At 38.1% G+C, this 16878-nt stretch overlaps 1 protein-coding gene across 6 annotated transcripts in view; it reads right to left on the reverse strand.

The window, feature by feature from the left end:
- The window catches only part of Tafa1 (TAFA chemokine like family member 1), an 882515-nt gene that overhangs the window by 116612 nt on the left and 749025 nt on the right, over window positions 1-16878 (reverse strand). For 5 of the 6 annotated variants that reach the window (XM_045136185.1, XM_045136184.1, XM_045136183.1 and 2 more), the window contains one exon: window positions 15872-16012. In XM_045136185.1, the coding sequence (XP_044992120.1) occupies window positions 15872-16012 (141 nt within the window). The remainder of the gene's footprint in view (window positions 1-15871; window positions 16013-16878) is intronic. The other variant, XM_045136188.1, reaches the window with a different exon arrangement.

The raw sequence follows: 16878 nt of genomic DNA on the forward strand, positions 1-16878 counted from the left end.
CCTTACAGTCAAGGTCCTTAAGAATGAAATGTTTTAGACAAACAGTATTAACTCTGAAATGCAGACTGAATTGCTGACCACCAGCCAACAGGCTGGCAGAACCATTTGCCAAATTTCTTTATCTGAGTAATCTCTGAGCATAACAAATAATTCTACCTATGATCAGAGTCTATGTGAATTCATCATGCTGTGTGTTTTGTTCTCACATAGAACATCAGGAGCAGTGAGGAATTGAATATGCATAGGTGAGGTCCTTTTTGTTTGTATTAAAATGAAGTAAAACATTCTAAGTCTATGAACACAAAGAAGGAAATAATTCATGTCAATATTTTGAATTTGGCTTAAAAATGGACATGTAAGCCAGGTGTGGTGATGCACGCCTTTAATCTCTGCACTTGGGAGGCAGAGGTAGGAGGATCACTGTGAGTTTGAGGCCAACCTAAAACTACAGAGTGAGTTAGAGGTCAGCCTGAGCTAGAGTGAGATCCTGATTTGAAAAAAATAAATATAGAAAAGGATGGACATGTAAGATGTTGGATCTGAGAAGGTCCTTGGTCAAATATGTTTCTTGCAGGTGTCAGTTGAGAAAATGATTCTTCCTTCTATTTCTTGTAATAAGTTCATAGATATAAGTTGCTGAATTTATAAATTTTTTTTATTTTCTAAATTCTTGAGACAGGGTCTCACTATATAGCTTAGGTTGACATTGAGTTCACTATCTTCCTGCCTCAGCACTGCCCCCCTCAAATGTTGTGAGTTCAGGTATGCTATACCATACTTGACAACATTCTTTTGTTTTATAGTTACTACTGTTGCTGTTGGTGGTGCTGGAACATGAATACAGGGTGCTGTGGATTGAACACAGGGTCTCATGCATACTAGACTAGTGCTCTACCAGTGTGGTACACTCTCCATCCTAGAGGCTTTGTCTAGACAGAAGAGAAGAAACTTTTTTAGGGTATCCCATTAATTGCTGCAAAAATGACCTTAATCTATACTAGCCCTAAGTTACCTCATCACATACCAGCACCTTTAATGTGACACAATGTTAAAACTTAAGTTTATTGATCTTCAGATTAGAAATGCTTAAAAGAGCTAGTGGATAATGTGTAGATTGTTTGACAGAGCTTATCATCACCTCTGTGAGGTTAAATATACCTGGTTTTGAGTGGTCCATTGAGTAAAAGGACTTCACCTTTCCTACAATGTTTTCATATGTAAAAAAAGTGTGTGTGTGGAGTTCCATTTAATCTATAGCCAAATATCTTATCTTACAGAGTAGAAAACTGGTGCCAGGAGGATAACACTCTAAAGGGCATGAACAATGGTAGAACTTGTGCAGAAATCCAGGCCTTTATGTGACCCAGGCTGTAGGGATTCTATACTGCCATAGAGGTTACTACTTGACCACCTAGAAATGAATTCAACCTTCATATTCTGTATGGGTGTTACTTTTCAATTGATTCTTTTATTGCACTACTTGGTAGCTATGTTACTTTGGAAATTCTTTTCTTATTTTGAGCCTGAGTTTCTTTATCTCATGAATGGGCATAGTAAGACTATGCATCTTGGGCTAGAGAAATGGCTTTGTGGTTAAGTGCTCGCCTGTGAAGCTTAAGGACCCTGGTTCAAGGCTCAATTCCCCAGGACCCACGTTAGCCAGATGCATAAGGGGGCGTACGTGTCTGGAGTTTGTTTGCAGTGGCTGGAAGCCCTGGCGAGCCCATTCTCTCTCTATCTGCCTCTTTCTCTCTCTGTTGCTCTCATATAAATAAATAAAAATAAACAAAAAATTTAAAAAAGATTATGCATCTTAAACATTGTTATAGGTATTAAATGTCAAAGCATTTTATTAGTAGATGCCTGACATACCTTCACTGCCCAATACCTCTCAGTTCCTATATGTATTACTACATTTTTCCCATATCCCTCAAGGACAGTGGAAACTTGCCATAGTGAATGCACTTTCTTACATCATTTCTCAAATGTACAATGTTTGAAGCTCTTAAAGAAACTACTATTTTCAATTGGAGAAACAATGACTTCTCCACAATCTCCTTCTTTACTTTCATGCCCTTCTGAAATTCACATGCTACCTGAGATTTCAGAAGGTGGAGTTAAACCTCTCTTGATGTATTTGTTATGCAGGTGGTGAGATTTTGAAGTCTATTTTCAGGTACTACATAGGAGATTTTTCTTTCAGTAAGACTCTTGATGTTATGTCCTTAATCATAAAATCCCTAGTTGGCTTACTATCCAATTTCCCAGCACAGATTACTCTATTGCTGCCTTATTAGCACAGCTCAGCTTTAAGAATAATGTTAGGGAGTGATTATGATACACAATTTACTAAGTACATACTTTACCTTTAGCCCCATTTGCCTTTTCATAATTTTCTTACATAAAAAATTTCACTATTGATTAGGTTTTAGCCCCAACAGTTTGACTGATGAAAACCCATGGCACAGCTATGCCCATTCTGTTCTCTGTGCCTAAAATTTTCACCCAACTACTGTCATCTGTCTCTCACTTCTCAGACTCTGCTACTTCTCCACCAGGCTTCAGGGTTCCCCAGCTTCCCTTAGCTTCCTAGTTATTCTATCCTCTTTAAGGACTTAATTATTTTCCTTCAGAATATGTAGTTTCCCATTGTTCATTTTGGCATGATTAATGTCTGTCTCTCTTGCTGGGCTGTGTTCAGTGAAAACAAAGAACTTTGCTTGTTGCACATGCTGTCCCAAAACTCTGGCATGTTTCCTGGGCACATCATTGCTCTGAAGGTAATTACTAGATGGATGGTCACCATTAGACAGTAGCTTACTGTACCTTATAGTAAGTGATGGCAAATGTTATACAGGATTCTCCAGGAAATTAAAGGAGTACATTGTTGCTTGGGCATATGTAGTTTTAAAGAAGGTTATTGGAATTCATGATACTAGTTGGATAAGAAGGAAGAGTCAAATATGGGTAAGAAGGGTTCAGAAGACTCATTTTACTTAAATGCTCAGAGGGATTAGTCAGGATCATAATAAACATCTAGAATTTGCAGTATCAAATTAATGAATGGGGAGAAATGGAGGAATGTGATATACTGAATGTCAATTGATGGTACATTTGTGTGGGAAAGGATGCTTAAGAGCTTGGTGTGCTTGAATGGCAGTGTCACTCTCCAGGCATGTGAATATAAGAATGGTCAAGTTCTCTGAATCTTTATTATCCATGTTTCTGATGCTTTCTCCTGCCCATTATTTCTAGCACCTTTCCTGTGTCCTGAAAGAAGTCACCAGGTTCCTCTTCTGTCATTAGTGTCTATCACATAAGGCTCTTGTGTGGATTATGTGAAGAAATGCATATAATACATGAGGTCTGGCACAAAGTAAAGGCTCAACAATTATTAGCCAACAATATTACCACTTTGAAACTACTACTACAGCGACCCATGCAGCTAAGAAGACTATTTCCAGCTGTCATAGATGGATTAAACATCACTCATTTGCACAAGAAAGAACCTGGCAATTATCTAGAAAATAACAAAAGTGGGCATTATCCATGAGAACATGTCATGGTGAACAGAGTCTGATTGCATTTCAGCTTTATCTACCTTGAGGCCTGCTAGAGAGCAATCTCAGGTTGTGGATTACTTGACCCTATTATATTCTCACAGTAATATTCCTTTTTCCTTGAGCTACTGCAGAGAGAGTTTATATTTGTTGTACCATGGAAAGTATATTGATGAGGACAGGTACCAAGTATGAAGGAAATTAGGTGTATTGAAGCTAAAGAGACTATAAATGATGAATTATACATCTAAAGGTATGTGACCTTCTTTGAATGACTAGCTAAGTGTACACTTATTTGGCTAGTCTAAGTATTAGTAGTTGATAGTTCATTTGAATTTTATCTTTAATGAAATCATGAATGAACCTAACAATATTGGCTATTTAGTGGGATTGTTCTCCATTGGATAAGTGAAATTGGTGACTCAGAGAAGGTGAGAGGTTCCACCAATATCTTAGGTCAGCTAGAGATCTCAAATCCTTCCAGTCCTATGTGAGTGGTATGTAAGATTTCCTTTCTCTCACTATTGTGAACATCTAGGATCTGAGGTCCCTCTTCTCATTTTCTAGGGATCACTGATGTTGCATAGAAAGCTGAGGAGGTCTGAGGATGCTGGTGGCTATAACTCCTGTTAGAGAGTAAATCTGCAGTGTGATTCCTGATAAATGGTCTTCTTTGGAAGAAAACTGAAAGGGCAAGATTAAACATGTTGACCTGTCATATACAGAGCTTTTGTGTTAGGTTGTAGAGGTAGGTCTACACATGAGGGCAATTCTCTCTGGAGCTTTTGGCACATAGCCTATTTTACCCCCAAATGATCTATTCTTTCTCCACATGGAAAGTTTCTCTCCACCTCTGGCTTAGCTCACAGAAGTCTGGGGTAGAGATACAAAAAAAAAAATTCTCTAATTTTATATGAAAATATTTTCAACTTAAATATCTCTGGGCCACTGTTATTAGGTTATTGGGCAACTCATGTCCTATCAGGCTATGAGAAGGTCCTTACAGATCAGGGAACCTGAAGAGATAGAGGAAAATATCACTAATTTTCAAAGTATCATTCATCTGTGTTGATTCCTATATAGGCCTCAGAAGGGGACTTCCTTAGATGAAGTTATCAGAATTGTCTACATAGAAATATACAAATATTCTTAGCAGCTTCCAGCACTGTTGCTAAAAGACAGGGCTATAGATTTTCCCAGAAGTGGAAAATAATTCACAAGGTCTTCTCATTATTCACATGGACAGCACATTAATAACACAGGACCTGAAATCTTGCCACATCAAGACTGGAGGTCCGCTAGAGGATGAGGAGCTGATGCCTTAGATTCAGAACAACATTTTTCTCCTTCTCTGGACCAGAAACAACAATTGATTAACAGTGTACTCATATCAGAGAACAACAGGTCTCTGAAAATACCTGAATTCTTTTGATGGAAACCAATGACTTTGAGGATACGTTTTGTGGATCATGTATAACGAAATTTAGTTTGGGCAGACAGTTGAGAAAGATTGGGGGTGTGCTGTACCATGACCTCTCTTGAGACACATACACACACACACACACACACACATGTATAATGCACCATAGAGTTCATGATAGACATTTAACATTTGTTTAGAGAATTTTGTGCCTTCCAAGTGACTACAAAGGTGGAGCCTCTATATTTAGAATCACATATATGCACTGAATATAATTTCATATAGTTTGCTCATTGACATGATATCTAAGTACTTAGATTTCTTATATATTATCTCGATTCAAGGACCTGACACTTGCAAAGCCACTAGAAATGAAATGCCCAAGATTTGCTGCTAAGGAAAGTCAGTGTGAACAGCTGCAACACATTTCATTTGGGCTATGCTCTCCAAACACCCAGGCTCTTTACAAAATTCCCCATTTATTACCCTCCCTTTTGGAGAGACTAACAGAGAAGAGTGGCTAACTAATTGAGTTTATAAGCCGTTTGTCACTGAGTATGATTTAAATGTAATTTTTCTCTCCTCCCTCCTTACAGAGTATTACCAAACTTTCCATCTCTGCCTGCTTGATTAATGAAATGTTGTATTGCAGTGTTCAATTTACATTTCTTCCAGTGAGTGATGCTTAGCTTTTTTTTTTTTTTCACATTTACCAGCTGGCTGTTTCTATTTCTCTTTCAGTGAACTATTTCAGGTGTGCTAAATACTGAGATATGTTAAAATATAGGTACAGATAATTCTATACAATATTACACCAATCTTATTTATAGTTTCATGTGTGCATCTATGGGGCCTGTGTGTGGCTATTTTCTGTAAGGATGCATAGGTATTCAATCCAATAATGGTTCCTTCTGGCAATTAAGTTGAGAGAGGTTTAGTGGGAAAGATGCTTACCTTTATTTTTGTTTGCACTTTTGCTTTTTGTATTTGCACACATATGTTCCCTAAGTTTTTTTTTTCAAGAGATTGGGAAGGTAGCTCAGTGAGTAATTGGCTTCGTGCACAAGCACCAGAGTTCTGTCTCCAGTACCTACATAAAAAGCCAGGTGTGGCCACGTACACACGGAATCTCAGTGCTGAGAGGCAGAAACAGAAGAATGGCCGGGGTTTGCTGGTCAGCCAATCTAACTAAACTCAGCAGTTCCAGATTCAGTGAGATACTCTATTTTGGGGAAATAAAATGGAAGAGTAGGGCTGGAGAGATGGCTTAACGGTTAAGCGCTTGCCTGTGAAGCCTAAGGACCCCGGTTCAAAGCTTGGTTCCCCAGGTCCCACGTTAGCCAGATGCACAAGGGGGCGCAAGCGTCTGGAGTTCGTTTGCAGAGGCTGGGAGCCCTGGCGCGCCCATTCTCTCTCTCTCCCTCTATCTGTCTTTCTCTCTGTGTCTGTCGCTCTCAAATAAATAAATAAAAAATTTAAAAAAAACATTAAAAAAAAATGGAAGAGTAATAGAGGAGAACACACCCCCACCTACACACCCACTACACACCCTCCCCAAATATTTTTGATTAAAAATAATAAGTGTATACTGTGGTGTTTTAATGTGAATTAGTACCCATAAACTCATATACTTGTTTACTTAAACCTCAGTCTTCATACACAGTCTGCAAAGGTAGTCCAACCTTTAGGAGGTGGAGCCTTGCCAGAAGAAGTGTCACTGGGTGGGCCTTGAGGTGTTATAGTCAGAGCTTTTGTGTGCTTTTTTATGTGCTTTTGCTCTCTATGTTCTCCCTGCTGATGTGAAAATATGAAACCGATTTCCTGTTCCTGCCATGTTTCCTCCCAGCCCCCACTTTGATAGACTCTTCCACTAGAAACTGTAAGCCAAAAACAAGAAAACAAACAAACAAACAAAAACTCCTTTCTTCCTTAATCTGCTTCTGGATGGGTACTTTGGCCTAGTGGTGAGAAAATATATGATATATATGCTTTATGGAGTACAATTGAATGTTTTGATATGTGTATGTATTGTAACATGTATATATACATTTCTATTAGATTGTTTATTACTTTACACTAAAAAGCAAATTAAAAATAATTTTCTAATTAATGAAGGGGTAGTATGGAAATGACTCTGTGAGCCACATGCCACATATCTCCCTGCTTTTAGGGATCTGATAGAGATGGGTGGAATAAGAAGGAATAGTGAGGGCTGTGGGAAGATGGAATGTCCCATTAAAAGGCAAATTGGAGTTTTTCTAGTATTCTGCTGGCCTAAGGAACAAGTGGGAGGATGAATTCTGCCAATGTGTTGTCCATTGGTAACTGCTCCTTTCAACTACAAGACGAAGGGATAAAGAGGAAAAGGACAGTAGCATCTACTCAGAGCAAAAAGAATAGATAGTAACTAGTTTTTTGTTCAGTTCAGTATACGAAGGAACAAATAGAGAGACCGATCTGCTAGAAAACATAGAAAAGCACTTGTAAGTCATTCTCCTCTTCCAATGCTCTTATGAACGCAGCCTTAGCTTTTTATACATTCTGGCAGGTGCAGGTGTGGCACTGGATACCCAGTGGTCTTTCAAAAGAGGAGGACTTTCATATAATTCAACAAGTCAGACTTGTGGACGCCACCATTCTATTCATGTTGCAAAATAAGCCTCTCTTCTACTAACAGTGAAATCTCCTTTCAGTTATGCCAGCCCTCTCTGATGAAATAAGCTGCCTATTAAGAAAGCTGGAGTTGTCTTTAAAGAATAAGGCAATTTTAGTGAGAGATGGTAGTGAAGGGACCACAGATTGCTCCAAGAGTGGGCATCTCTGACCCTTCACAGCAATTTATCCTGTGGTGCTTCATCATGGATGGATGAGAAATCATCAAAATGGGCCATTTTCTTCATAACTACAATGTTTAATATTTATAAATAAAACAGCTACTTTCCCTCTTGTTTTGTTTGGTTCAGAATACCTCCAGATGATTTCAGACTGCATTTAACTCTGACATGTGAGTGAGGTACCAGAAATCACATGTCAGCTGGGGGCTGCTGGGTGTTGCATAGCTGCCCAGTCTGAGGAAGAACTCTGATCTACAGAATAGGGAGTCAGAGGATGTTCCTGAAAACCAAAATCAAATCTCTAGTCTGTAGTCTTTGCTATATTATCACCCAGTAGCATGGATCACTGAATCCATCTGATATAAATGAGTATTATATATAGAAACATTCTAAGTAAAAATTTGTCATTAATGCGGCAATTTCAACCAGTTACTCTTATTCTTCAGACCTTTTAATATAATATTGTTTTAGAAGTCAAAGAAAAGGCAATTTAATGTGCTATTGCGTCTATTTTTCTGTGGAAATTCATTACTGAGTTTCAATTTTTTTTTAAAATTTAAGTTATTAGTTTTCTTTTCAGCAAATACAGGCAGTTTGGTACCATTGTTTAGGCTCATCCATGATCTACCCCCTCCCATGAGTTTCAAATTTTTCTGCATCCTCAGACTTTTTTCTCTATCATGATGTGTGTGAGGAATATGATAGTGTCAAAAAATTTTTCTCATACCTTTTCCATAGGATCAATCTCCAGAAAACAGTTGTCAAAATTCCAGTACTGAATCTAATATAATGCAACTTGAAGTTTAACTCTAACAAATAATGTTTTTGAGAAAAGCTCTTTTTCTGTAGTCCAGGCTGACTTCAATGCTGTGATCCTGCTGCCTCAGGCTCCTGAATGCTAGGATTATAGATGCACAACAACATTCCCAATAACTTAAAAAAAAATTTTTAAACTGTAAGACCAAATACAATCAGTTCTTTGGGGTAACAAATCAAGCCATTTTATGAGTAGACACATATACATGTTCTGTTTTCTCTGGACTTTCCTTCCTCTCACTTCTCTTTTCCTCATATACTTCCATTCCCATGTGTGTGTGAGTGTGTGTGTGTGTGTGTGTGTGTGTGTGTGTGTGTGTGTGTATTCCTCCTTTCACATCCACTTCTCCTTCCCTGCTAGTCTGTCTGAATCTTTGTTTTGATATATTATGGGGTTTTTGTCTCATAAAAAACCAAACAAACAGGGATGGAATGCTCAATAGAGTTTTTAAAAGACCCTGAGATTATCTTTGATGGGAAAGTTACCAGGTGTTGTTCCTGTGGCTGGTGACCCTTCATAGCAGACAAGAACCTCAAGTGACAAGGTAAAGACTTTCAGTCATTGCTATGGTTATTTACACTGACGAACAATGCTATTCTGGGGATTTTTACTAATTAAAATAAGACTAACAGGATTAAGGACTTCCGTACTAACTAACAGTTCATTGTTTCCCACCTATTTATCCAGGTTAAAAGTAGATATAAGTCACATGACAATAAATTCCAAATATGGAAACTGTTTAAAAATTTCACTATAAACACAGATGCTTTGGTCCCCTACTTCCCATTGTTGTTTTGCTGTCATGCCTTAAACAATATATCCTCAATCATTCTGTAGAACTAAAAGTATTGTTTTCAAAAATGTTCTACTTATTCTGTGACAGTGACCATGGAAAACAGAACCAATCATCTCTGTGACATTGAGTGGGAAAAGGCACACATTGCTCAAAGTACAGGATGTTTCTGTAAGTATTATGTGGTTGAACTGCCTTTCCTGGCTCACTAGCTATTATGCATCTTACAAGAAAGTCTGTGGAACTTAATGTGTTGTGATACCAGATGCTGGTTTGCCTATGGATGATGGACAGGGTCCCCTGGGTATCCATAGCTCATGGTGATCTTCTTTTCTACCACAACAGCTTGCATGACTTTGAGTTAGTCACCACATATCTCTGTGCCTCATTTTTCTGATGAGAAATATGCAAATAATAGTACATACTTTACAGAGTTAGTCTTATAATTAAATAAATGCATAGAACCTAAAATTTAGGGAAGAGTGAAGAGTACTTGGTAGGACTTGGAGGTAACATTTTTATTATTGGTGTCATTACTACTATTATATTCCATTCTTTCTGAAAGTGAAATTTATAGCATTTTATGCCATTACAGATCATCAAAATAATTGAACATAATTTCAGAAGCCTCATCATCCTCCTATTCATGGACCTGTATTTGACTAACTTTTAGCTCTCAAAAAGCACTTGGAAGTCACTGAAAAGATGTATAGTATGTCTTTCTTCTGTCTCAGCTATAGGTATTAAGTAAAGTGCTAGCCTTATTTAAACTGTAGAATTAAGTAGTAAAATATAACATAAACTTTCAGAAGCATACTAGGATATAATAATAAATATTTATAAATGGCTCTCCACAATTTGATGGAAGTGTGTTTTGGTATTCCAGTAATAATTTTGAAAATCAACAGAGGGCTAGAGAGATTGCTCAGTGGTTAAGGTACTTGCCTGCAAAACCTAAGGATCCAGGTTCGATTCCTCAGTGTACACATAGTTAGATGCACGAGGTAGTGCATACAATTGGAGTTTGTTTGCAGTGGCTAGAGGCCCTGGCCTGCCCATTGTCTATATGTCTTTTTTCTCTCTCTCTAATAAATAAAATATTTAAAAAACAGTTATTAAAAATTTCTTCAAGTATACATTATACTTCTGAATACATTGCTAAGAGTTTACTCATGCACTTTTTTGTCCCACTTAAAATAATCTGACCTCAGACTTTGTATCTCAATGTAAACCACTATGTGCTTCTTTTAATGTTATAGCTAAAGATCCATAGGAAACATCTGACTTGCAATTTCAGAGGAAAAGAAATGGCAGTAATTGGCACACTTACCATGGGAAATGCACTGTATAACACTGAGTGTATTTAGGACAAATGTGGTGCATGTATTGCCAACTGCTGTCATGGATAGAAACTCATTTCTATTTACTCATAGGGAACAGAGACAGGGGAATGAAAAAACAAAGATTGTAAATGTACCAAAGCAGAGAGTATAGTTACATAAATAGTAGTATATTTATTACTGGAAATCCTATATAGCTATCAACAATAATTTTGGCAAGAATAAGCACTAATGTTGGAAATGTTTGTCATAAAGTCAGTGAAGCAAGCCATCAATCTATAGCATTTTGAGTTCACACAACACCTCTAAGGTGGTTTTGCTCTGTAGTACTGGGCTAAGACTACAAGGAAATATACTGACACATATTGTACAAAACACTGATAACATTATAAGATCATGGGTGATTTCAATGTATAGATGTATTTCCATAGTTTTCAAGATTCCTATAATGAGCTTGAACTCCTGAAGAGGAGTGACTTACATCATTGCTGTCCTGGGTAATTAGTTGAAAGTGATTTAAAAGAAAAAAAAAGGACAAAAATTCCATAATGTTGAATTAATGTGGTGCAAAACTGTAAAATAAATATTTCTAAGTATTATTCATACATATTAATAAGATAATAAATAGATTTTATGATAGAAAGAGCTTGAAGGGAACCAGACATTGTGCAAGGCATATTACACACATTACCTATTCTTTTTATTTATTTTATTTTTGGTATGCGTGGTATGTGTGCAAATGTGAACTGTATGCATGTAGATGGAAGCCAGAGGAAAATGTCAGGTCCCTGTACTTGCACTTTATTTTCCTGACAGAGGGTTTCTTACTGAATCTGGTATTCTCTGCAAATCCCCGTGATGCTCCTGTCTCTGCCCCTGTCAGTGTTGGGAGCTATAGGCTCATGTGGGCCTGTCTGGCCTTTTAACATGAGTGTTGAGGATTGAATTTAGATTGTCATACCAGCTTAGCAAATGCTATTACCTGCTGATCCATGTTCCCAGCCTCATATTATATATTTTATTCTCTACCACAATGTGATTCCCACTTTACCAAGGATGACACACTCAGGTTAGAAAGCAAAGGTTCTATGTCAAAGACCATTGTATTGGGAATAAGCACAGCTGAGGTTCCACTCATGTGACTTCTCAATCCAGCATTTTAATAACTACATTGAAATTTCTGATTTAAATTTACTTTGCATATAGAGTGTTAGGACACCCAAAACAATTTGATCATAGCAATGTGTAGACTTGCCCATACATGCAAATAGATTGGAGGACTTCAGAGGAATGTGATACTATATAAAATATGAATATCCACCCTCAGACTAAAGAATATTGTTTATTAGCTTTTGCTTAGAATACAGAGATATCAGTCTTTTCTTTGGAACCAGGCAAACTAATGGTGTAGAGCTTCTGAAATCAAATAAACTTGTCCTGAGATTAAAATACTGCTGTTTTATGGTTGAACTTCTCACAAAAACTTTGAGAAATGTCATTTCCCCTTTTGCCAGCATAGCCAGTACATGATTCTATGTCTCTTGTACCTAAAACCCAAAGGCAATTTTATTCTTAACCATTAGAGACATAATGAACTGCAAACAAAATGAACATAGATTTATAGACAACAGCCAATAATGCTTTCTTTGGCTAAGAACATGGGAAACCATCATAACTTTATGTTTTCCAGTGTTTCTTGGCTTCTTGGTTTAACAGTGTCCTCCTGCAAGTGGCTGACATAGCTTTAGTGTTTAGCTGCCTGCCTTCCCATTAATTGCAGTGCCTCATGCTGCTGACTGATGTGGGACAAAGAAATATTCACATTCAGTCTCTCAACTTCAACACAGTTTGCATTGTGGCTGGATGTGCCTTTATATTTGAAAAGTAAAGGGGCTCTCCTATACTTAGAATGCTGAGCAGCGTTTCTAGCCTCACCTCACTACATGCCTGTATCAGTTATATTCCCTTAGTTTGAAAAACATCTTGTGGTGGTTTGAATAGTGTCCCCCCAAAATTTAAGTGCTCTGATTGCTTGTTCCCCAGCTGGTAGCAATTTGGGAGGTGAAGCCTTGCTGGAAGTGTGTTGCTGGGGAGGCACCTTGAGGTTTATTAGTCCTGAGTTTGCCAGTGTTTGTTGGCTCACTCTCTTGTTGCTGTTTCCCACCTGCTGTGTCATGGAGGTGATGTGCAGCCTCTGCTCATGCCATGCTTTCCCCTGCCTCATGGCGCTTCCCTTGAGACCGTAAGCCCAAATAAAGCCTTCCCTCCATAAGCTGTTTCTGGTCAGGTGCTTTATCATAACAATGAGAAGATAAGTGCAACTTATATAGCCACCAAATGTTTCCAGATATTACCAATGACTTCTGGGAGAAACTGACTCATTGATCACAGTATAGTCCTAAACCACTTTTTTAAATCTCTCAGAAATAGCTTGACTTTCCTATGATACAGAAAACATGTGTACTGTCCACATGAGCTTGTTCCTCTTGCTGTGGTTGACTGGGCAAAGATTGACATGTTGACCCAAGCTGAGCCAACCATTCTTTGTTGTCTCAGAAAATGTATTTGTAGCACAGGATCTTGGTCAAATGTTTTTGTCCTGAAGCTATAATATCCTGTTCAGTGAGATAAGATTGGTACCTTGGAAATGAAAGCCTTATACCTGTCCCTGATTCACAAAAGAGCAAGAATGAAAATACCAGAAGAGGGAACTTGTCCATATGAAAGAGAATGAAGTAAGCAGAGATTAGAAAATATGCTCCATGAACAATGAAAATGGGTAGTAGTTGTCTACAGAATTTCCTGTGGTTGATTTGCCCAATTTTCCTCTATTCTCCTGACCTACCTTGCATTCCCCTTGGCTTAACTTGAGTTTGTTTCCCTACTAACTGATTTATAATAAAAACATATAACCTAAGCCAACCTAGCAAGCATCCTCTCCCTGCATACCAAGGGGAAGAAGAATGGATATGAGCCAAAAGATTAGGGTTCCCAGTTCTGCTATATACTTGTGCCCATGAAACATATCCCTGCGTCTTTATTCAATGAAGAATTAGAAAATTGAATCATCCCTATACCTGTAAATTATTCATGTCATAGAGAAAGATAGGTAACCCTTTTGAAACATAGCCTCACTGTTTGACAATAGTATATACGGTGATATTAAGATTGTTATGCTGAGCTAAGAAGTCAGCCAAAAGACTTACCAACCATGGCACCAATGGAAGTATTTAACTGCCCTAAGCCTGTTTATTATACTTAAGTGGGAGGGGAAGAGGTGGTAGCAAACCTTCAGTATGACTCAAGTGATACTTTGCTGTTGGTCATCATGGCCTACAATCCACCTTAAAGCTGAATAGGGCACACTGGGACAACCAAAATTATGCTATAGAAATAATGAAGAGTGGGTTCTGACTTGTGTGTGCCTTTCTTAGATTACTTTACTTGGGAAAAGCTTACTGCAATTTTATAAAGACATTAAGCCACAATATAAAGGACTACATGGCAGGGAATAGAAGCCATCCCAACACATGCCTGAAACTACTACTACAATCAATCAACCTTAGGAACCTGATCCAGAACATCCTAGTTAACTTGAAGTTGTACTCCACAGACATTGTGGGATGATGTTCAGTAATTTAAGCTGTCAAAGTTGCAAGTAATTTATAACACAGAAATATATAACTAATATGTTTTATAGGATTGTTGGGAGGATTAGACAAAATAATACCTCAGAAGTGTTTAACACAAAATGTGGCCCAAGGTGAGCACTTGGGGTGATTTTCTTTCTTCACACATGTATCCAAAGCACCTAGAGTGGTACCTGGCAGTTGACAGATAATTTATTTTGAGTGTTAAGTACTGTCACCATTACCATCAAAATTTTGTTTATTCCCCATCAAAAGCCATTTTCTAAATGAGCTGTGCTCTCACATTTATTGACCTGAAAACATTCTTTCACTTAAATTCTCTTAAAATATAACAAAATATACTAATATGAAAAAACTCCAAAGCCAGATGTCTTTATTTATTTATGCTGCTATAACAGGATACCCATGACTGGGTAATTTGTAATGAATGAAATTTACTTCTCACAATCTCACAATCATACCAAATAGAGATCCAAGACCAAGGTATAAATATCTGGTAAGGGTTTTTCTTGCTATATCACAGTAGATGGTAGAAGGTCAGGGTGCAAGATGGGTCTGAACACTCTTCTTTTTTACTTGCTTTTTGGATGTGCATAGTAGTATGTGTGGTGTTTGATGTGTACATGCTGATGGTGCATCCTGTTTGCTTGCCCATGGTGGCCACAAGGGAATGTCTAATGTCCCCCTCCATCACCTGTTCTTCTGTTTGTACTTATGATGGAGTCGCTTACTGATTCTGGAGCTTGCTGTTTATGAGCCCTCGTGGTTCTCCAGTTTCAGCCTCCCCCAACCTCATAGGAAAGGGTTACAGATGTGTGTGGCCACATCAGTTGTTCACATATGTTCTAGAGATTCAAGCTTGGGCAGGTCTCAAACCCCCTCAGACCCTCATGCTTGTGTAGGAAGTTCACTTAACTATTGTATCATCGCTCCCGTCCTGATTTCTCCTTTAAAGCCATATTAATGTCACTCATGAAGATGGAGCCATTATAGCACACTCACTTCCCAAAGGTGCCACATTTCCATACCAGGAGAAAGATAGCTTAATTTTACCATGAGTTTTGAAGTAGACAAACATTCAAACCTAGCATGTGAGGAAAAAAATTCCTAGTCTTTCCTAAGGTTGCATTTGACTTTCCGACTTTCACCGTTGTCCAGAACCATATTCAATTAAACTAGAAATACATTGTGAGGCTGAGGAGATTGCTCAGTGGTTAAAGCACTTGTTTGCAAAGTTTGCTGACTTTGGTTCAATTCACAAGTACCCATGTAAAGCCAGATGTAAAAAATGGCACATGCATCTGGAGATTGTTTGTAGTGGCAAGAGTCCCTAGTACACTCATTTAATCTCTTGCATTTTCTCATGCTTTTCCTCTGTTTGTCTCTCAATAAATAAATGAATACAAAAAAGAAACACCTTGTTAAGCACCGTGAGAGAGCTTAAACCAGCCACTTACCATCTACACAGGAAGGTCGGTTTCTTGTTGTCCCAGCCACTTTTCCAGGAAGACAGGAACACTTCACTGTTTGTGACCGCTCCTCAATGCGGTTCTTGTTACAGCATCTGTGGGCTGCAATTACTTCACAGGTCCCTCCTTCTGGAAAGACAGAAAGAAGAGAAACACTGATTAGAATTAATCCACTGGCCACTGAGACCAATAGAAATACATGTACAGGGGTTGGAGAGAGTTGTGAAAATTATAAAAATAGTTCCTATAGAGTATAATGACCTAGGGGCTTTCTTCTATTATCTCTAGTCTCACAGAAGGCAAGCATTACAGTACTATACTCAATGCACCAAATAATACAAGGGAGTTAACAGATACCTCAAGACTTGGCGATTCTGGGCTCTCTCATAAGTGGTGGAGAAGTAGCAATGCTGGAGCTAATATAGCAATATGCCAATTAAAGATACAACCTCATCTAAGTATATTCTAGGTTGAGATCTATGACCTGAGCCTCCTGAAGTACTGAGATTAAGTTGTATACTGTCATGCCTGGCTCAGATCAGGTTTTCTGTTTTGTGTTTTTTTTTTTAACCTGTAAGAAGTGAACTAAGGGCATAGGGTCATGGCTCAGTGGATAAAGTACTAGTTGCACAAGAATTTTGATCCCTAGCACCCATGTAAAAGCTAGGTGTGGTGGTTCATGCCTATAAACAAAGTATGCAGGAAGTGGAAACAGAGTCCCTGGGACTTGTTGGATAGCTAATTTATTCAAATTGATGATCTCTTTGTTTAGTGAGAAGCTGTCAACAACAACTTAGGAAGACACCTGATATCACCCACTGGCCTCCATAGGCACATGCACACACATGCATAGGCACTACATACACGTGTGCCTACACCCATGAATACACATACACACATAAACTAAGATCATATACACACCTAAAATAGGGAAGGAAATGATATGAGTCAGACCTTCAAGGTAAGAAAGAAAATAGGAATTGATTTTCCCAATA

This window comes from Jaculus jaculus, chromosome 16 (genome assembly GCF_020740685.1).
Source record: "Jaculus jaculus isolate mJacJac1 chromosome 16, mJacJac1.mat.Y.cur, whole genome shotgun sequence".
NCBI lineage: Eukaryota > Metazoa > Chordata > Mammalia > Rodentia > Dipodidae > Jaculus > Jaculus jaculus.